This window comes from Lampetra fluviatilis, chromosome 49 (genome assembly GCF_964198595.1).
Source record: "Lampetra fluviatilis chromosome 49, kcLamFluv1.1, whole genome shotgun sequence".
Lineage (NCBI taxonomy): Eukaryota > Metazoa > Chordata > Hyperoartia > Petromyzontiformes > Petromyzontidae > Lampetra > Lampetra fluviatilis.
Genome location: NC_136323.1, coordinates 8,727,322 through 8,749,452, shown reverse-complemented (window position 1 = coordinate 8,749,452; position 22,131 = coordinate 8,727,322). Strand labels below are relative to the sequence as shown.

At 47.1% G+C, this 22,131-nt stretch overlaps 1 protein-coding gene across 2 annotated transcripts; it reads right to left on the bottom strand.

Annotated features, from left to right (window-relative positions):
• Positions 1-601: 601 nt before the first annotated feature.
• Positions 602-20,732, bottom strand: GLE1 (GLE1 RNA export mediator). Of its 2 annotated transcripts, XM_078878081.1 has the most exons (18): positions 20,518-20,732; positions 18,666-18,806; positions 17,073-17,149; positions 17,006-17,033; positions 15,669-15,812; positions 13,235-13,383; positions 12,544-12,604; positions 11,693-11,977; positions 10,851-11,121; positions 10,287-10,399; positions 9,359-9,428; positions 8,508-8,650; positions 7,418-7,608; positions 6,036-6,165; positions 5,323-5,427; positions 4,278-4,360; positions 3,664-3,727; positions 602-2,274 (listed from the first exon to the last, which is right to left on the bottom strand). In XM_078878081.1, the coding sequence occupies exons 1-18, from the start codon at positions 20,605-20,607 to the stop codon at positions 2,206-2,208; spliced, it is 2,214 nt and encodes a 737-aa protein (XP_078734207.1). In that variant the 5' UTR covers positions 20,608-20,732; the 3' UTR covers positions 602-2,205. The 2 variants fall into 2 exon arrangements, with proteins under 2 accessions (XP_078734207.1, XP_078734206.1); XM_078878080.1 differs by having other exon boundaries at positions 17,006-17,149.
• Between the last annotated feature and the right edge of the window lie 1,399 nt (positions 20,733-22,131).

Below are 22,131 nucleotides of genomic sequence, written 5' to 3'. Positions count from 1 at the left end.
GGGCAAATCACCAAAAATTACATTTGCTTGACTTGTTTGGTTTTAGATGTAAATCTTGTTCCAAAAATCTGTTTGGAAAATCGAGATGCGTGTTCACGCAGTGGCAACCCAATCTACAGTTTTAATTTTAGTGACCAACTAATTTTCTTGTAACCACGATTCACTGAACGATGCTAAGGCCATGATCCCAGACCAAATGTTTTTTGTTGCTACCAATATCTTTAAATACACCAACGTTGTCACTAAATATTTGCCACCGCCCGTGGTACCCAATTCTACTCTGGCCGCCTGGACTCTAAGTGGAATGCAATGTATTTATCCACAACGTGAGTGATGCAGTGTGCATGCTAACACCCTCTAACATTGCATGTTAATGCCAGGTGAAGCAAAACGTGTCGAGAGATTAACATTCGAAGTCTACGAGGGGAACTGTGGGGGGTGGGGGGCTTGGCAAAAGCTTCCATCCAGCAGTGGATTTGACTATGGATGACGCCGAATGGCACCGACATGAGCATTCTTCCATCCGGCAACGGACAAATGGTGGACTGTTAAAAAAGTTCAAACAAAGACTGAATACGGACGCACGTAAAAGTTACTTAATAATGTATTTAAAAGTACATCACAGCAAATGAAACAGTCGCTTTGTCGAATCGCACTTTACATGTCAGTATTTGATTAATTCAACGCAATATTATTTTTAATGTGTAAACATTTAGAATCGTGTTAGGTTACAATCATTTTATACATAACACATGAAATATACAGTAGAGCACATCAAAGGATGTCTACTGCAAGTCTTAATGGAAATAATATACAGGCAGACCTCGCTGAGCATTCAAGATGCATTCCTGGAGAAATGAGCGCTTATCAAATCGGCGCTAAGAAGGGCGTCATTATACCATTGTACATGCGTTGCCGAGCCCTTTATTTCTTAAATGTGAGCAACAGCAATAATAATACAGACGGCGAAATATGATTTCATAAATAAAATGAATAGTTTATAACATCAGTATTATGTACTGTTACTCACGAGTTCATTCTACTTTACTCCGCCTACAAGGCAGCGGTGGTGGGAGCTGCTGCTGTTCGCCTCGTCCACGTCATTGTCGCAGAATGTGCACCAGGACCCCCGTGGTCTTAGTGATGCCCGTGGTCGACATTTACTGTGGCGAGGTTTCTTTTAGGTGGAACCTGAGGACTCGGCCCTGGGTCTCGCGAGTTCTCACCAGAGAGGGGGGGAAAAATACTAAAACTTGGTTTTAAAAAAGTAATCGTGACTACGAATCGTGATAGTCGCCGGGGATGGATGGGGGTCTTGCGTCGCTCTCATTGGCTGAGCGGGATGGGGGGCCGGGTACGCTTCCCTCGGCCGGCACTGCTGCGCGCATTCCCACTCGTATAAGATGACTGTGGATTTTTTGGATTTCATTTAATTTTTATTGTAGAAAAACTAAAATTCTCTAAGGACAGAGCGCTACAGTGAAATGAGTGTTCTATGGGCCCACGCTAAGCGGGGTCTGCCTGTATCGCTTCGCATAGTTTGTTCAAATGATGCGTACGCATTGCCCCCGTGTCTGTTGTCGCACACTTTATGCACGCAATTAAAAAACTCTCTCCCGTACTCTCTCAATATCCCCTCGACTGGTAATTCAATGGATGTACATAGTTCATAAAAAGCGTGGCCTGTTATACGGTCCCACCCATGTATAAGTGTTGTTTGGGGGAATGCTAACAGTGAATGAAAAACGTGACATTCGCACTCCCAAAGATCAGGGATTGAGCAGCATTCCATGTAATACCAACTGCCCATTATCTGCAACTCCACGATGAGCAGGAACATCAAGACGAGCTGGTCCCAGTTTAACGCGGCGCGATAACTAATGCAGCGCGCACTGGATTGTGGGTTCCAGAATTGGCTCGCGATTTTTGGCAGTTTCAGTGGTGTGTGTGGTTTAACTTTATTTTAATGTTGTTTCTGCTTTTCCCGAAATAAAAAAAATGCAATACAAATAAGATAACAAATTGTAAAACGGGCTAAAATGTGGTTTTCGTAGCAACAACATCAACTTGTTCATTGATATAGCGGGGCGCTCCCCACCCCCCGAACTAGGAGACACTGTGAATATGACAGAGGCACTTGGATCAGGTTCACCGCAGGGATGCTTGTCATGGGCCTTGTAAAGCGCCATTGTGTCCGTTCTCCCTTTAGGTCTTCCAGAAACTTTCGGAGAGATACCCGCTCGCTTGGGGCACGACTCGACGGGCAATACACCTCTGTAGACAAAACACACAACACACACACGGCGATTAATATCAGTCGTGAGTTGTATGGTTTGAGTAGAGGGAGCTTGTCAATCTAATCCTCCAACTTCTTGTCATGAGCCCTGGTGGAAGGTGATCAATAACGACAACAATGTGGGAAGTAAATAAAACACTCGAAGCCCTGCCATCCCCTGACCACCAGGCAGCATGCCCATAAGGTATGCAGAGCATGCTCACGAAACAGATGCATTTAAATTTCAAAAATATTTGCGTCATCTCACCTTCAATCGATCAATTCATCTTTATTATACGTGCCAATATTGCCCTCGAAAAAAGTCGGCGACAGTGGGCATGACAACACAGAACGTCACGGCCTCAGCAGCAAACACCGATCGAGCAAAGTAAATTGCTACCGTGCGTAACGAATAGCATAGGAAAGGTAAGTAGTAAATAAAAATAAACAATAAGTAAAGTTTTTTTTTTTACGGGAAGGCAAGTCTGAATAGACGTCTTGCACAGGCCACGGAATTTGGATTGTTAAGCCTTAAGACCACGTTACTCATCTTGTTGCAACAGTTCAGCAACCAACATCGTCATAGAGAGATGACATGAAGGTGCCGCCCTGCAAGGACTTGCTTATGCTACTGCGGAAAGGCCACCACTTTAAGGGAGTTCAACAGGTCATGATGCCCCGTTCAGAGGCTATGGAGCACACACTCTTCCACGCTTGCCAGACGTCAACAAACGAGGTGGGAATACCCGCAATTTATCCCACGACACGCGACAAACCGACAGACTGTAGGTGTACACATTATTTTGCTGGGTTGGCAGAGTGGGTTTTTTTTATAAACTGCCCCAAAAAGTGAATTGTGAATTTAATATTGGCGACAAAAACTTACGAGTTAAGTAAAATTTACCCATTTGAACTGACCAGGCTGGGGGAATGAATCGAAGCTGCAACCTCTGGATGGCAAAATTATTTGACCATCCTGCATTGGCAGCAGTGCACAAGCGCCGATAACAAAAAGAAAACCAGCATTCATCAATAACACTGTGGCCTTGAAAGGAAAAATATATCATAGCAACGTTTTGGGCAATGGGCCATCCCCGTAACACATTTGATGTGCTACGGTGATGGGCCCACTGCCAGAAATTTCGCAGATTATATATTTTTCCTTTAAGGAAGTGTCATCGTTTGTACGTATGTAGAACTTCTTTTGCACCGTACGTAGCCAACCGTGCTGATCGGAGTTGCGACTGAATGCGTTGGGTTGACGAATGTGTTGAGTATTTCTGGTTGCGCGAGGTCAGTGTGCCAAACATTGGCATTGCGGCAGTGTATGTTGTAACATAACCTGCATGTAAACGGGCAATCAAAACGCTCGTCGCCGAATGTGGTACCTCGACAAAGAGTTTCAGCCTGCTGACTGATCCCATCTGCGCGGGACTTGACACCTTCTCGATTCTGAAAGACGGACCAAAACCAAACTTCGGTGAGGTTGTGTGCACATCCAGAGATAACTTCGATGCTTACAAGCCATACGCTCAATTCCATAACCTGTGACCACTGTTAATAGCGGCTCTTTTAGGTACTACATCTGCATCAGGGCTCAGCTGTTGGCAGCTTAATAAATGAAATTGTCCAAGTCACTGCTACTAACAAAGAGTGGAAATCTGAACTTGTGGGCCAGAGTTTACAATTCACATCGAACATATTATTACAGTGTGCAAGGCTCAAATCTTTAAATGATGAGAAACCCCAATTAGAAGAGAATAGTGCAGGCTAGAAAACCCAAAGTTTCAAACATTATGCGAACATGTAAAAAGCACACAGTCACTGTGCATTATGCAACAAAAACAAACAGCATCTCCGGAAGCAGTACATTGTGGTCCTCGCCTGAGATCACCATCAAAATAAATTTGAGCAAATATGACGGACTGACAGCAGCAGGTGATGATCTAAGACAAGAGGACTACAGTGCAGTTCTTCAGGAAACACTTGGTGGTTTAGCTACCTAGGCAAGTATTCTTCGATGATGAAAAACAGCAGCTTCCAGAACTGGCTGCAGTATGCACGCTCCATGGCATTACCCGCCACCTGCTCACACACCCACCAGGAACACAGAAACAAGTTACATCACAGTCTCGATTTCTCTCAACTACACTGCAACTGATGGGGGGGGGAGCAGTGGTGGAGTGGTTAGCGCACTCAGTGATGAACGTGGAAACTGCCGATCCATAACTTGCCATGGCTCCCATCAGTGGCGAGTGCCCTTGCGGTGACAGAAGTGACTGAATGCACTTAAATTAGAAGCACGGTATTGCCAGGGTGAAAACATTTCCCTCTAGTACCTGATTAATGCAGCTCAGAAGCTTGCAGTGAATGGAGAAATACCGTTTTTGGGCCCTTTCAAGGTGGTAAGGCCAGACGTGACCATGGGTTGTATGAAACAGTCTTGTGCCCTAGCCCACACACTGTCGGTTCCTCACCCGTTTCAATAGAATCCCTCTTTAACTAAGAGTTAACTGGCATGACCAAAGTGGTCTGTTGAGGATCCGTTCATGTGATTGTGAGCGATGCCCAGAACCAAAACCTTTGGCTTCTTGATCAATGGAATGAATCAGGTTTGAAACAAACAAATATCGACACGAAAACAACAGCTTGCAGCATGGAAAGGTACGTGACCACGGGTCGATGTGACATCAGGTTAATGTACTGAGACCAACAGCCGGAAGATTATCAGCAGGTGTAGGTGTGTACGTCCAAATGTGTGTCCATATGCTTACATGTATAAAGTAGTCCTCCTGGGCCTCCCAAAGTCGACTCAGCCCTTGAATGAGTAATTGGTTGTTATTTTTCTACCCACGTGACTTTAGCGAAAGAACCAAAGAGTATGGATTCTTGCAGTCACGAAAGCTTCAAATGAAGATTTAACTGGTTGGTGTGTGTATATACCAAAGGTGGTTGGGCGTGGTGTTGATCACGCAGCCCCCCGTGTGCCGTGCCTTCACAAGTGCTTGCTAACAGCAATTGCCTAAACAGTCTGTACTTGTGCATACCTCGAGGAAGTCAAAGAGCATGGTGGCAGAGATGTCGGACACCGGCTCCAAGTTCAGCATTTGTGCAATCCACCGCCAGCCGTACTGCAAGCCATGGGGGTGGCTCTGTTACACACACGCACACAGCTCTGTTACGCAAAAACATGAACAGCACACACGGAGCACGCAGTGTAGCGCTCATCAGCACGTAAGAGGAGGCAATGTTGACGCTCTCACGGTCCCCATCTCCCCCTCCCCCCTTTCCCATTAGCATTTATTCCTATGGGGGAAAAATTCTCGTTATACATCGTTTTGTTATAAGTCAAAACTTTCCGGTCCCTAACCCCGACGTATGAATGTGCCTAGAGTAGAAAGCATTCAACAAGATCCTTAAGATGTGGGATGCAGATCTTCTCTGCATTCCCAGGTCGAGGCTTCAGTTTATTGGTGACTGAGATTTTTCCCGTCTTGCCCCCAGGCTATGGAAAGCTCTTCCACAAGATATCAGGGATCTCTGTGGGGACATTTTTAAAATGCGTCTTAAAACCGACTTATACACTTCCGCTTATTAAACTTTTAGTTCGATGAGTAAATGGATTTTTGTGTATTCATAATATAATTATTTTTATACTCAGTGTCTGCTGCATCTGTGTCCTGTACAGCGTTTTGAGATCCTTGACGAAACTCGCATTATAAATGTAATTATTATAGTAATTAACCTGGCACAACCGTACCTTGTTCATGCTGGGAGAGGGCACGGGCGTGGCGATGATGGCTGCGTAGAGGCGCATCATGCCCGACATACGGTTGAGGAAGAGGTCCTGTTTCTCGAGTGTCTTGCCATCGTAACAGTAACCAAGGCTCCTGCGGGTAATAGAGACAGGATAGGGGCACCAGTCAAGCAAGAATATTGGCACAAGGCCCAGCTGTCCTGGGTTCGCATCCGAGTTTCAGGTGGCTGCTATTAAACCGCATTCTCAAGTGTGCCGAGTTGACGAGCTCAGTCCACTCACAAATGACTGCGGAAAAAATTGTAATATGACGTTGGATTATTCCTTCTGTGAGAATTAAAACAATTTGTCTGATTGTCACCAATCGCCCCTCACCCATCACCGTTACTAGGCTGCCACTCAATGTGCATATGGAATTTTTTTTTAGTTTTCTGGGATCACAACCTCTCATTTTGTTACTTCTAATGCAAAAGTCAAATGTTGAAAATATCATTCAACTCTGTTAATATTCACAGGTCGCTCAGCCTCCCACTTTACTTATCTCTATCTGTGCCTACACTACGACGACTTGATGTATTGCCTGTGTAGGGGTGTTACGGAGGGGCTGTTATAGAATGGGATCAGATGGGAAAGAAACACAGTGGGCGTGGCTATGTCGGTGGACGGGAAGGTGCTCCCAGCGACGTCCGCATCGGGCAGCCTGGGGGGCTGACTCGGAGCTGGGATCCCCCGGGGCCCCACCCCTCAGCGGGGGATTTTGGTATAAAAGGGGATGAGCCGGAGGGCTCGGGGAGAGATGTTGAAGCTAACCAGTGAAGGCTGAAGATCGTCGTAGATAGAGCCCTGGACTCCCCTGGATCGCCGCCCTTATCAGGGCCGAACAGGATCGAGCCAGCGGCGTGGTCCCGAGAGCCAGAGCCGGTGCTCTTGTAAGAGCTGGTCTGGGACTCCGGGTACCGTGAGCCCGACTTACCAGTGTCGGGCTAGCTAGCCTCCCCTAGCCCGTTAGTGGAGGACCCAGAGGTAGGCTAGGCGTAGCTAGAGAGTGTATCCCCAGTTAGACGGGTGAGGGGGCCGATACCCCCTCCAGTGTTGTATGTCAGTGTTGTGCTGTACCGACACGGAATAAATACGTGTGCCTCCAAACCCCGGCGTCCAGTCTCCTGGAACATTATTACACCTGCAATGCACGTTTCAAACGTGCTGAGCAACCAGTAAATATCGATAAAATTGCCTTTAACTCCATAGCACTTCAGTGCAACAGGCGAATGAACGAAACCAGGAGATGTAACCCTGATAATAACAAAACTTGAATTTCGAGCGACACCCTAACACTGCTTCTCTCGCGCGCCCCTCATCCCCCACGTACCGGGCTTCGCCATTACCTGAAAAAGTCCTCTTGGTTCTGTCCTGGTGTGGGAAGGTTGAAGACGGGCACGGTGTAGGGGCACTTGCGGTGCATGTGAGCGAGGAGGAGCTCCCCGAGGGCCGGGTGGCGGTCCCACAAGCTTATGGCGACGGCCGCAATGGGGAACGCCGCCTTGTGCTGCGACGCCACCTCCTCCTCTCCTTGTTTCTGCAAAGGCACGGAGGAACAGCGGGCAAACAGACGGACTGCCTTGAGCTATCCGCTGCTGGACGAACTGCCATACAAAACCGAGGAGCAGATTTTCGTGGACGACGACAAAGTGGATGAATGGGCACGTGGGGTGTGTTTGAACGGCGAACAAAATGCGAGTTTCCCATCAATTTTGTTTAATCAGGTGAGGACTCAACAGACCAGGGTAGTATCGTTTGCAAGAGTCGCATGAGTCTGCACCCTGATCTACCAACCCCTTCATGGTCTTGCCCCACCACAGCCTGACACGCTTGTACCTCTTTACGTGTCGCCTTCTCGCCCTCCACGTTCTCAATCTTTGCCGTCTCTCTCTGTTGTTCCTAATTCTCCTCCTTGCGCTAAATCCACGCTTTCACTCTTCATCTTTTGTCACCCCCCTTCACTGGAACAAACTTCCCTCTCCACATTAAGCGCCGCCTTCGCTCGCTCGTTTCCGCTCCTCACTGAAACCTCACTTATTTTCCCTAGCTCACCCCACGACCCCTTAAATCTCCCCCTCATAACCACACCACCGTTACTGTTCCCCTCTTCATATTCCCATGCTATGCCTTTCACTCATTCCCCATTCTATCGATACATTCATCATCATTGACCGTCTTCATTTTCGCCTTCACCGAATTCACGCATCATCACAGATTCGCCCCCATTACTTCCTCTCATATATGTATTCACCCTATCTCCACCATTACATTCACACAATGTTGTTGTACCATTGTCAATTCTTCGTGAAGTGCCTTGGTTAAGGCTCAACATAAATTTCGTTAAGATAAGATAGTCCCCATGAAGGAATTTGAAGGTAATTTACGAATTTGGTAAATATGGACCCTGACGCTCGGCCGTGTGGCATTTCGACTTACCACCAGCTTCTCGCCGAGTTTGAATTGAGCGTAGAGAAGGCCCTGCGGATGGCGAGTAACGCTGATGGAGCGGGTGCCTACTTCGATCGTCTGACTGCTCAGCAGCGAGTTCAGCTTCCCCGTAATATCGTACAGGTGAGAGCCTGGTCATGGAATACGCACAACACACGGTACACAACAAGGGACAATCACAACATGCACAGGGAGACATAGAAGAAATGGGATACGGGGGAACAGACAAATACACAAGAACACACAGGGTCATTCACTAGTGCACAAAAAAATACGCGAGAAGACGCAGAAATAAACAGAAACGAGTGATGACTAAGTGGGCGGCGTGGTTAACAGCGGGTAAAGTGAACAAAGTGGGAGAATAGATGGAGCGGAATCAATGCGTTTGACAATCGTGCTCTATGTATTTGTACTTCCCCTTTGCCAGACGACTGGTAGATGAAGGCCTGCCCATGATAAAGAACCAATTATCATATTTTTACTGGCAAATGAGGTTCCCATAGTGGTCAGTGTGGGTTGGTGAAAGCGGTGAGTGCAGACATTGGAGCACAATCATGATTTGTTTCTGCACTGGTCCCTTCTAACACAGCACGGCAGCAGCCGACAACATCTGTTTCTTGTATGGCAGTTACCCATCCAAATGCTATCCCAGCTCAAACCCAATTGGCTTTCACAATCAGACGAGCTCAGGCGCATTCCAGGTGACATGGTTACAGGCACTGCTAAAATATTGCACTCACAATGCAATGACTATCATACATAATCCACGTGATTGTGTGTCAACCTGAGGGGTCATGGGTCAGACTTGAAGCTGCAATAGGGGAGGGGATGGTCCTCACCTGATGTGGAGCAGATTTGTGACACTGGTGTCGACACTGCCTTGGCAAGATCAAACTTAATGGCCTTGATCTGCACACCGCACACACAGACAACGATCCCCCATACAGCCTTATCGACTGTTGAAGCAAGTGCTGTTAGCGAGCATCTATTCGTGCCACGTGTGACGTTGCCGTGGCCAGCACCACACAAGGACCGCTTTCATTTCCCCAGTGCTGCTGTTTACACGTAGCACCAGGTGGTCATGTTAAGACCGAGCAATGTTAGCCGCGGCCGATGATCTAACCCAGGTGTTCTGGTTCATGGGGCCATTCTCCAACAGGGAGGGTCGTCGCACTTCTCTGCGAGACATACAAATTGACTTTTCATCTCGTGACAAAATGACGACAACACGAACGGGAAAATATTTTGTTCAAATGCAGAAAAAAATAAAGCAATGCCCAGTCGCCCCGCCCCAAACCCCAACTCCCCTCGGGATAGGGGCTATGTGATCGGACCTCATAAGTGCTCCGTCCCTTCAGATGCCTGGCTTTGACCTCCCAAGGTGCAAATGGGTGCAGTTAAACTGCTTCGGTGTGACCAGGGTGTGTTGCTGCTTCCAAAAATTGACGGGGCCTACGTGACAGCCCACTGTGTGAATGCGGGGAGCAAGGGAGGCCACGGTGCTCATCGTCTTCGGCTGTGAAGTGCGTCGGGGCGTGCCGGGCGGACTGGTGGCCCTGCACGTGCTGGAGGAGGAGGCTGCAAAGTGGCTCTGTGGGGGCTCATGTCCAATCAAATAGCATTTATTTACTTATTTATCTATATGTATGTTTGCAATTGTATCGAGAGTTTTGACTGTGGAAAGTCGCGTGCAATAGCAATAAATACAACGGCAGTACGAACTCCCAACCACCTTTGTATCACTGCCACAGGGGTAACGGTCCGCACCTTGGGGTCTTTGCTGCTGTTGAGGCCGTCCATGTTCTTCAAGGTCTCCTCCAGTTTGCCCTGCAGCTCCTTGGACCAGCTCAGGATGCTGCCATCCGTGCGCTGCAAGCCCACTGTGCGCAACGACCACGACGTCAAACAAGGCGTGAGCGGGAAGCGATGTGCAGCTGTGCTCACCAGCAGTGATACACAACCGGTAACAACCTGTTGAGGTACCAATAGTCCATTATAACCAGGGATGAACCCTGCTTGTTATAGCTGGGGCCAAGACACAGTCTCTTAGAACCAGGAACCGAAACGCATCCATAAAATAGCCAGGGACTGACACCCAACCTTTTACAATCAGGAACCAATATACAATCCTATACAGCCTTGAGTGTGAATATCCAGGGACCGACATAGTCCTTGTTCAGGTATCTGCCATCAAATCAGATGGATCTGCATAATTTTTCTCATCACAGGGCCCAAGAGGCCACCTCAAGTTCACTTCAACTCTTCGCGAAGCCCACGAAACCGCTTCTATCACCACGCAAGCAGGTGGCGGTATGGGGGAAGATGTCTGACCTTGATTCGCATTTCGGGTCTCCTCCTCCTCCTTCTTTTGCTGCCGTTTCTGCTGCTCGGCTTGCTCCCTCTCCTGCTGCTGCTGCTGCTGCTGCTGGTGCTGCTGCTGCTGGAGCTCCAGTGCCAGGCGCTGTGCATTCCCCTTCTCCGCCTCCAAGCGCCGTTCCTCCTGGAGCCTCAACGCCTCCACCTGCACGGCCAGGAGCCTCATCTCCGCCAAGACTTGCTCCGCATGCGCGAGGTCCTGCGGGCTTGGGCCTAAGCCACCGCTCTGCAGACAGCGCGCCCCGCAACACGACCATGACGACGCAATTCATAAGGGTATGTTGTCTGTTACGGCAGTTCCTAAATTTGCTGGTTCAAGTACCACTGTTAAAATATATATAAATAAAACTATATAATCTAATCTGACAAAAAAACAGAAAATGTTCCATTTAAGAATTTTATATGATAATCAATATAATAGGGGAAGAGGTGGCCCAAATAAAATTCTACATATACATTTTTTTTTTACCAGGTAAGGCCCACTTGAGCCATATAACTATTTTTTCAGAAGCGACCTGGTCACAAATGATAGCTCAGCGTCGTGGCTCAAATAATCTATACACACATTGATTCTAAATGTGGAGGGAAAACACCGGAGGACCCGGATAAAATAAAACTACGGAGAGACATGCAAACTCCAAATATACAGCAGCAGGCGTCAGAGGCGGGATCGAACCCACGACCTCCTGCATACCAGGCGAGGAATTTAACATCTCGCCAGATACACAAGTATCTGCTAGTGAAACATATCAATCCATCCCGATGATTGCATTAACGAGCACGCGGCGATGGCTCACATCCGAGCTGTTCCTGATGGCGGTGGCGACGGTGTCGCACAGCTGCCCGGCGCGTACGCGCAGCTCGGCCAGTTGCGCCAGCGCCCCCGACTGAGCGCCGGCTGCGGTGGCGGCGGCGCCGGGCTGCGGCGGAGACGGCTGGGCCCGTCGGTTCAGCGCCAGCATCTCCTCCTGCAGCGCGTTGAGACGGCGCGCGCGCTCGTGACCCTCTGCCAGCCGGCGCCGCTCCTCCTCTTCCTCGCGCCGGTGCTGCTCGGCCGCCTCGTGCAAGCGAATGTTCAGCACCTATGGAGACGGGAACCGGTGGAGACACGGGAAGAGTGGTGGTCTCGTGCATATGGCTAGAGATCCGGGGTCAGCATCTTGCGGCCCTGGAGTCGTGTGCGGCTCTTTCAGGACCGCTTGGTGACATTATTTATTCAGGACCACCATCTCGAACATTCTACACGCGCATTGCGTCTCTTCAAATAAAGTATTTTTTTATCGAATTCGAAAAAAAATGGCTCTTCTTGGCATTTTGGTTGTCGACCCCTGGGTAAGGTGAAAAGCAACTCGTGCAACACGAGTGCACGGCGGTTTTGAAGGTGGTTGGCCGAGGGCAACCCGAATTTGAGTCGAGGATCTCAGCAATGCCAGCTCAGTGTCCTTGAACCGCGGTATTCGGCCTCCGATGCAGCCGACCATCTCCTCGCTTGGGCCATGGTTTTGTTTTTGTATAATTTCGTTTGTTTGTTGTAATTTTCTGACCCACCCTTACTGGACATTTGCGAAAAAGAGCTTCACAGCGCATCGGATTACTCCAGGATAAATAAAGTTTCTGATTTTGATGTTCTCCAGCAGCAAGATTTTACCTTCGTTCGGTCTTGATGCTCCTCCATAATTTTTTCCAGCTTCTTCTGAGCCTCTACCAAGCTAAACAAAAACAAACACAGCAACCAGTTACATCTTCTTGCTTCTATTTGTGCGGCCTAATAGAGAGCGCCTATTAGATATTAAATTGTAAATTATTTAGTCATTCAATTACTTCGTCTGAGTGTTGTTGAATTTCAGATACACCCACCCGACACCTTTCAACTTATATCTGGGGTAGTGCAAAGCTAAGAAGTCCACGGTTTTGAGTTCGTAGCCGCAGCGCCTTTTATTTTCCACTTGCGCATGTGGTATCCACAACAATCCATTCATCTTAATTGACTGTCATCAATTTTGCTTTCACCAAATTGCCGCTTCACAGATTCGCTCCGATTGCTTACTGTCATTAATTTAATTCACCTCATCTCCACCATTTCATTCACACGCTGTAACATTGTTCATTCTTTGTAAAGCGCCACGGTTAAAGCGCTATATAAATTCCGTTCAGATAAATTAAATCAACAGCCGTTAGCAATGACATTCGTATGCACAAACCTAGAATAACTGGTTGTAGCCCCGAATCAGCACCTATTATGTCCACCGGTCGTCCCAACCCCCGGCCATTTAGACGTCCGCCTCTTCCCACTGCCTCGCCCCCGGGGCTTGCTAGCTCCCCTACCCGTGTCCAGTCACCTCTTATCCAGTTCGTCCTTGCGTCGCTCCTGCTCCAGCCGCTGCTCCAGCTCAAGCTCCTCCTCGTAGCGCTTGAATTGCTGGGTGGCCTGCTGCTGCATTGCACATTCCGCTGCCTCCAGGCGCTTGCACCGCTGGTGCAGCAGGACCTGTTGGAAGGGGCACCAGAAACAAGTTCACAGCAACGGGGACGATTCGGAAATTAGGTTGAATAATCGACTAGAAATTGATGGGTAATGAGTTTGAACATTCATCTAAAATAATTTTTTTTTTATTTGACCAGGTAAGGCCCACTGAGCTATATATGTCGTCATCCCCACTGATGCCGACATCGATACCAATTATATCAATAAGGCAGCAATGAATCAACCAAAAGAACAAATGAACACCTATGGCCAAATCTAAACTATTATTAAATTGAACAATTTTAGTTAATTTTACCTGATAAGGCCCAGAGCTTTGTAGCTCTTTCTTCAGAAGCGACGTGTCCACAAATGAGAGCTCAACGAAGTGGCTTAACACGTGTACATTTATAAAAGTAGCCAAATACTCTAAACGCATGTTTCTAATTGTGGAGGGAAAAACCGGAGGACCCAGAGAGGAAAATCTACACGACTATGAGCAGAGAGACACGCAAATGCTAAATATACAGGCGTCAGGGTTGTGATCGAACCTGTGACCTCCTGCATACCAGGCAAAGTAGTTAACATATCACCACCGTGGCATCCCACACCCCAGTATGGGGTGTGAAGGATGTAGCTAAGTGATTTATGCTGCATTTTATTTTGGTGATGCTGCGTTGGCAGTTGTGCACAAGCATAAATAATACAAATTAAACAATCAATAACTCTGTGGCCCTAAAATGTATAAAAATATATATATATAATAGACAACGCAATGACTCTTCTTTGTAGCACGTACAATTTATGCCGCAGGTCGTAAAGGATATAATTTGCATGGCTAGATGAAGAGATGGGAATGACACATATTGGCCAGCAGACACGGGTGGAGTTGTCTGAAACTTGTAAAAGAGCACTGATCATGGAGGCATTGGTAGAAGAGGCAACAAGGGAGACAACATAGCGGTGATGAGACAGATATAGAAGGTAGACGGAGGGATTGTTACAAAGTTAACATCTTTCTATTGGATTTAACCGAGAGGTTTTAGTGCACGGCTTCCCGGCTGCCAGTGTCGGCAGCCTGTGAGCAAAACATTACGGTCATAAGTCAGAGCATGTAGAAAAATGTGACCTTTGGTGTCTATACCAGGTAACTTGAAGGAATCTCAGAGCTAACTCTGTGAGATCTACTATCATGGGCCATATTCGCATACGAAGCAGTGTCTAACTGCTTCCAAAAACAATATAACGTGGGATGGGAGGAGAGAGGTAGGCAGGGGCAAGTCCATGACGGTGAGTTGTCTTGAAACTGATCCGGGACTTTATTTGGAGCCAGTGGAGGGACAGGTAGTACAGGTGTGAAGGAGTCTCATTTATGGATGGGAGCTGCTGAGATTCTCTCTCTCACGACGGCTGTGGCCCCCAATGAACCGCGCTCGGACGCAGCACGGGAGATGTGCGGCATGCACGTTGTTCCATAAATGGAAAATCAAAGAATCGCCAATCTGCGACTGTGGTAAAGCCCAAACCATCAAACACACCACCGACGATTGAGCCGCCCACGCACACCCTGCCGGTACCGCTGCAATCCGTACAGCGTCTACTGCCGCCTTGGATTGGTTGAAGGACCTTAAAATTCAACTATGATATCTACACAAACTGTTGCTTACATGCCATTCGAAAGAAGATTGATGCGAGTGAGCAGTCATTGACAAATTAAATACAGGTAGTCCTCTACTTACGATGGAGATGCGTTACGACGACCCCATCGTAAGTCGAAAATATCGTAAGTCGAAGATGGCCTAGCCTACCCAGGAGTCTTAAAGAATGGTGATAATTTAGCAAAACAGAGCAATTTACAGTACCGTACTGTATAAACTATATACTGTATGTATTTATTAATTACAATACTGTATTGCACAGTAAAATGTAAAGTAAAAAAACCAAGGTAAATTCTTAGCCTACCTATATGAACTGCAATTTAATAGAAAGTTTTTTTCAGGAAACAATCCTATCTACTATAAAAACTTTTAACATGCATTGAACGTATCGTATCATGGTAACCTTAAAATGAAATCGCTAGAGCTACGTATCATACATGCATTGAACGTATCGTAACATATTGTACTGTAATCACCAAGATTATGTCCGTCGTCTGCATACTTGAACGATGTTAGATTGTTGATGGCAATTTTGTCGTATCGCTATCACCATCGTAAGATCTAAATATCGTAAGTCGGACCATCGTAACTCGGGGACTACCTGTATTAACGTGGCAAAGCAGCGTACAACCATGCTGAGAAGCATTCAAGCACCTTTGTCCTCATCTTGTACATCTCCTCCTGGCTCCGGATCTGTGCTTCAATCTCAGCTGGGTCCTCCGGCATGGAAACCACGAAGGTGGTTTCATCGTTGACGCGAATACAGCTCCCACCACTTCTGTTGCTTGTGATGAGGTTCTGTGGCACAGCAGAGAAGTGCGCACACGAACGCATGACCATCATTAACATTCTCACCAGCCTGGTTCAATGGAGGCAGAGGCGTCGGGTGCCCGTGAGTTTTGTTCAGAAGGGGATAGTGACTCATGGCAGCACGTGTAGGAGACGTTTACAAATTACTCCATCCACCAATACCCTCTGCACTTTTGTAAGTTTTAAGAATTCCCCAAAAAAAAAAGAAAAATTAAATACATACTCTTACAATCTGAGTGGCTTGGATCTACAACACACCGGTGTGCTGCACTAGTGACTAATTGGCACGTTCTGTTTACGTGACAACCCTTGCTAGTTGGCTGTGTTGGGTGGTGGCGGGTTTTAACGATACATTTATTTATGCGATCTAACCCAAAAAAACCTCTATTATGGATATTGGTCGCGAAAGGCTACGTGTTAAACCAAAATTTGATTATTTACGATTTTATATTTGCATATCAGTTAAAGTTTCGTGCCGTTTTCCTTCGACTATTCGTGATATGGCAACATTGCATCATGGGGGAGTACTTGCGCATCACAGCGGTCTACTGTAGCCCCCAGCATGTGCACCAAATTTAGTTGTGCCAAGATCTGAACGCCTTATTTGTGTTTTTTTTATATTCTGATCATGTGGTCTAAGCATCGAGTGAGTGGAGAAAGTGAGGGCAAGACTAAAAGGCAGAAACAAAGTGATGCGCACGCTCAAAAAGTAGTCGTTCGATAGACTTGCTCTCCAACAAAACCATCCCCAACATACTCCCATCATAATCGAAGGTAAATAAAAATGAAAATTAGTCTCATTTATGGATGTGAGCTGCTGAGATTCTCTCTCTCACGACGGCTGTGGACCACACTGAACCGCGATCGGACGCAGCACAGGAGATGTGCGGCATGCACGTTGTTCCATAAATGGAAAATCAAAGAATCACCAATCTGCGACTGTGGTAAAGCCCAAACCATCAAACACACCACCGACGATTGAGCCGCCGACGCACACCCTGGCGGTATCGCTGCAATCCGTAGAGCGTCTACTGCCGCCTTGGATTGGTTGAAGGACCTTAAAATTAAACTAGACATCTACGTAAACTGTTGCTTACATGCCATACGAAAGAAGAAGATTGATGCGAGTGAGCAGTCATTGACAAAGCAGCGTACAACCATGCTGATAAGCATTCAAGCACCTTTGTCCTCATCTTGTACATCTCCTCCTGGCCCCGGATCTGCGCTTCAATCTCGGCTGGGTCCTCCGGCATGGAAACCACGAAGGTGGTTTCATCTTTACGGCGAATACAGCTCCCACCACTTCTGTTGCCTGTGATGAGGTTCTGTGGCACAGCAGAGAAGTGTGCGCACACGAACGCATGACCATCAGTAACATTCTCACCAGCCTGGTTCAATGGAGGCAGAGGCGTCGGGTGCCCGTGAGTTTTTTTCAGAAGGGGATAGTGACTCATGGCAGCACGTGTAGGAGACGTTTACAAATTACTCCATCCACCAATACCCTCTGCACTTTTGTAAGTTTTAAGAATTCCCCAAAAAAAACCAATCAAATACATTAAATACAGACGCTTCTTGTGCATGCTTAGAATTAAGTGCTGGTCAGCTAATTCTAGTTTCGTGCCTTTTTCCTTCGACTATTCCAGATTTGTCAACATCGCATCATGGGGGAGTACTTGCGCATCACAGCGGTCTACTGTCGCCCCCAGCATGTGCATCAAATCCCGTTGTGCCAAGATCTGAACGCTGAAGCTTTTACTGTTCAAGTGCTATTTTTTGCCTTATTTGTGTTTTTTTATATTTTGATCATAGGGTCTAAGCATCGAGTGAGTGGAGAAAGTGAGGGCAAGACTGAAAGGCAGAAAAGAAGTGATGAGCTCGCTCAAAAAGTAGTCGTTCGATCGACTTGCTCTCCAACAAAACCATCCCCAACATACCCCCATCATAATCCAAGGTAAATACAACTTCAAAATGTATAGTATGATGCCTTGATGCGTTTTATTTTATTAATTCTATTTTAAATCTTGACTTAATGCTTTCGTGACTGCAGGAATTCATATTCTTTGGGTCTTTCGGGAAAGTCATGATGACGGTCGCTTGTGTTGTGACCGAAACGTCGTAGTTTTTTGGTATTTTCTTTGAACCATCTACATGACTTCACCGAAAGACCCAAAGAACATAAATATATTGTTGTATTTGCTGTGTCATTATCCGTGTATAATGTATTAAGTATATGGATGTCATTAGTTACGTGTACAGTACAGGATTAATGTTACGATACATTTTAATTTTCTCCCGTAAATTCGGTCGGACACGGGAAGCATATAAACATAGTACAGTATCTACATTCACGAATTATACTTTCGCGTAGATTTTCAAGAACAGAACCCTCACCAATGTCGAAGCCTTACCGTACCCCAACATTCAGTTCAGATACAGTCGTATTTTAGATCAGAGGTGGGGAATCTATTCCTTACCGACATACAAATTTACTTTCAATACCTTTGACACTCAACTTCTCCTACTATATCTATTGATATTGCGCTCATAACTACTTGAAAGACAAATGTGACAAAATGCGTAAAAAATCGGAAACAGTGTTGTCAGGTCAAAAATATCCCCCTCTTGTAACCAATGGCTAAGGTGCTCGCCGCGATGGACAAAGTGGCAGTAGGCCTCACGTGGCCACAGACCGCATGAATTTAAGTAGCGGAGCATATTAGTCCCGCTTGACCGGTATTAGAATCCACACCCCTGCTTTAAGGTGACCACGCGGCCTTGTGTGACGTGTACAAGGCAAGGGTTGTACAAGGCAAGGGTTATGTTTCTCGACGGAGCTCGCACCTGGCAGTTGACGAGCAGCGACGGGATGGAGACTCGGCTCCGCTGTTCCTCATCAGGGGCGGAGGGCGAGCGTCGCTGCACAAGGTCGAGCACTCTGCCGGCCAGCGGCGAGAGCGTTGGGACCACCTCCGTCAGCACCTCCTGTAGCAGCAGTTGCGTTTACAAGGCACGTACCGTGTACATAAGATTACATAGGTAACGGGGGACAAATGCTGAATACGTAGAGATAAAAGGTAAAGGTGCAGCCCTGCAATTGTGTGCTCACACCACTGATGGCAGAAGCACCTCCATCAGAAGGAACAAGCTAGAGCCCTGATAATTGTTTTTTTATCCTTTTATCTGCCAACAATACTGACACCTTTTTTACGAGGAGTCATGTTTGCATAGACCACAATACCTGCAGTCATAATGCAAACAAAAAACATAACTCTGATAATGTATGCACTGTCCTTGAAGTTGATTGATCCACACTCGAGACATCTTTCCTTAGAGCCTAGTCTCACATGGTGTTGGACCAGGTGACGCCAAAAGGCGCACAACTCAAAGACAATGCACCATCAGAGTATGAGAGTATGAGAACAAAACTGACAAAAAAAGGTGTCAGTTTTGTTGCCAAATAAAAGGGTAAAAAAACAATTATCATATTTTTTACTGGCAAATGAGGTTCCAATGGTGTATAATCTAGAGCCCTTTTAGAGTTTATTTTGGCCAACTCTTCCATGCTGTCCATGTCTTTGAAGAGGTGGGAACAATCACACAACTACGCGCGACCTGCCCATCGACTGTGGTGTACCAATTTATACCTCTGGGTGGACAGAGTGGGGGCGATTTCAGAAACTTGCACCATTGTTTAAAATGCTGCATGGGGTGGTGGCACGCTTGGAATTTTAGTACACTGAGAAACAGAACAAAGAAGAGACATAACATGTCCAGCATCCACATCTCTGTCCCAGCTACCGCTGAGACCCTCAATCCATGCCTTCTTAACATCGCGACTCGTCTTCCATACGGCTTCCCCAAAAAACTTCAAATTATCCACAACGCAGCTCTTAATACTTCTCACCGACAACCAATAAATGAGACAGTACAGTCTACCTATACAGGTAGTCCCCGACTTACGAGTGTAGACAAATTATTGTCGAGGCTTCAGCCCCCCCTCCGTCCCCTATGCGTACATTGTCAGTAGACCCCCCACACGCAAGCGAACGCATTTGGGTGAACCCCCCTTCCCCCTCCACGCGTACGAACTAAATAACTAAATGTATGGCCCCTAGGCCCATGAGATGGAGATGACATGGAGACGAGTCTTCAAACAGCAGTGGGTGGGTCAAAAGTTAATTGGAATGAACTCCACAAAAAGCACTTGGCAGCAGAGATGTGGACTCGAGTCATGTGACTTGGACTCGAGTCAGACTCGAGTCATGAATTTGATGACTTGCGACTCGACTTGGACTTGCATAACAATGACTTTGTCCCACCTATGCTTGGCAGTAATGGTAGCTCAATGGTACAGTATAATCATAGTAATGTGGCGCTGTAATTGAACTGTACTAAAACAATACGTGTAAAGGATTGGAGCGGTAGTACAGCGGTTCTAAACCTAGCTTCTAGAGTTATATTACAATCGTGAAGTGTGGCACGGCGAGGCCTCCATCCCAGCAGCGGCTTGACACGGGTCTGTAAAGTGTCGTGTTAATTTCTTATCATTCAGAACAAGTCGCAATTATAATCACGTTCATGATAATAACGACCGTGCTGATGGTGATGATGATGGTGCTAATGGTGATGATGGTGCTGATGGTGATGATGGTGCTGATTGATGATGGTGATGATGGTGCTGATGGTAAGTCACCGGGCTCCACTTTCGTTCGTATCGCAGTTTCCCTTGAGGCGAGTTGCGCAGCGCTCCCATGACGTCCCACTTCTTGTCCATCGCGTCCATGTGGCCCGGTGTGCGTAAAACAAAACCCGCGTGCCCACTCCACGTTCGTTGTTCTCGCGACGGGAGCCGCCGCCGTTTGCGAGCGCTGAAAAGTCGCGCGGGACGGGGCCACGCGCCCGCGGGACCCTGGGTCAGCACTTCCGGGTCAGGGAGGGAATATATCGTCAGCGACGATATCACGATATGACGATATCACGATAGATACGATATCACGACAGATACGATATGACTATATGACGATATAAACAAAGGCACGATACCACCGCATAACGAGATCGCGATGTGACGATATCGCGATATTATGAAACCAGGATATGACGATATCACGATATCACGATATCACGATATATAGATAGATACGATATGCCGATATCACGATATAAACGAAGGCACGATACCACCGCATAACCAGATCGCGATGTGACGATATCGCGATATTATTAAACCAGGATATGAAGATATACGATATGACGATATCACGATATGACGATATAAACGAAGACACGATATGACGATACCACCACATGACGAGACCACGATGTGACGATATCGCGATATTGCGATGAGACCAGGAAATAAAGATACCATATCATACTCTTTGAGTCTTTCGGTAAAGTCACGTGGGTATAAAATACGATAAATCACGACGTTTCGGGCGCAACACAAGCGTCCATCATCAGGTGGGAAAGCGTGGTCTGTTGCCGAGGCAGAATGTTTTAAAAAGGTTTTAAATGGTTGTAGCCCAAGGGTCATAAAGAAGTGGGCGGGACTGGTGATGTTAATGTGATAAATTAGCATGTAACTCTAAGATAGCAGTGGATATGTTAATGTGAGAGATTAGCATGTAACTGTAAGATAGAAGTGGCTATGTTAATGTGAGAGATTAGCATGTAACTGTAAGATAGAAGTGGCTATGTTAATGTGAGGGATTAGCATGATGTTACTGGTAGGAACCTCCTGGTTACACCAGCCCACAGGGGATTATTGTGTCCGTCCGTCGTGCATCCAAAAATGGGAGGGGTGGGCTGGGTGGAGAGGTGAGGATGGGGAGGGGCTGGGTGGGGAGGTAGGGGCTGTATGGGGAGGGGCGGGTGGGGAGGGGCTGGGTGGGGAGGGGCTGGGGAGGGTGGGGCTGGGTGGGGGGTGGGAGGGGTGGGGCTGGGTGGGGGGTGGGAGGGGTGGGGCTGGGTGGGGAGGGGCTGGTCACCCCGTGGTGCCCTTATAAAACTCAACGTTTAACCTACTCACGCCGGCTTGTGCCCGCCCTCACAGTCGGGCATATTTGCGGAATACACCACGCCGCCGTTGACCCTGGCCATTGACCGAGCAACCCAACGTTCCTACCAGCTCCCTCCGCAGGAGGAATGTGTTAATGTGATAAATTAGCATGTAACTGTAGAAAAGGAGGAGAGCGGCCTCCTCGACGAGGGAGTGCAACCCAACGGGTGCAATACAAAGGGCCTGTATGAGATATAATATTATATGTTAGAGTTTAACATGTGAGAGTTTCATCTTCTTGGTTCT

Bases quoted from the DNA above. Each gene is read 5' to 3' on its own strand.
- GLE1 (XM_078878080.1), bottom strand. From the start codon at position 20,607: ATGGACGCGATGGACAAGAAGTGGGACGTCATGGGAGCGCTGCGCAAC. The intron at 6,166-7,417 runs GTAATGGCGAAG...TATTACCCGCAG, and splicing joins AACCAAGAGGACTTTTTCAG to GAGCCTTGGTTACTGTTACG. The intron at 4,361-5,322 runs GTATGCACAAGT...GTGTGTGAGCAG, and splicing joins TGCTCTTTGACTTCCTCGAG to GTGGCGGGTAATGCCATGGA.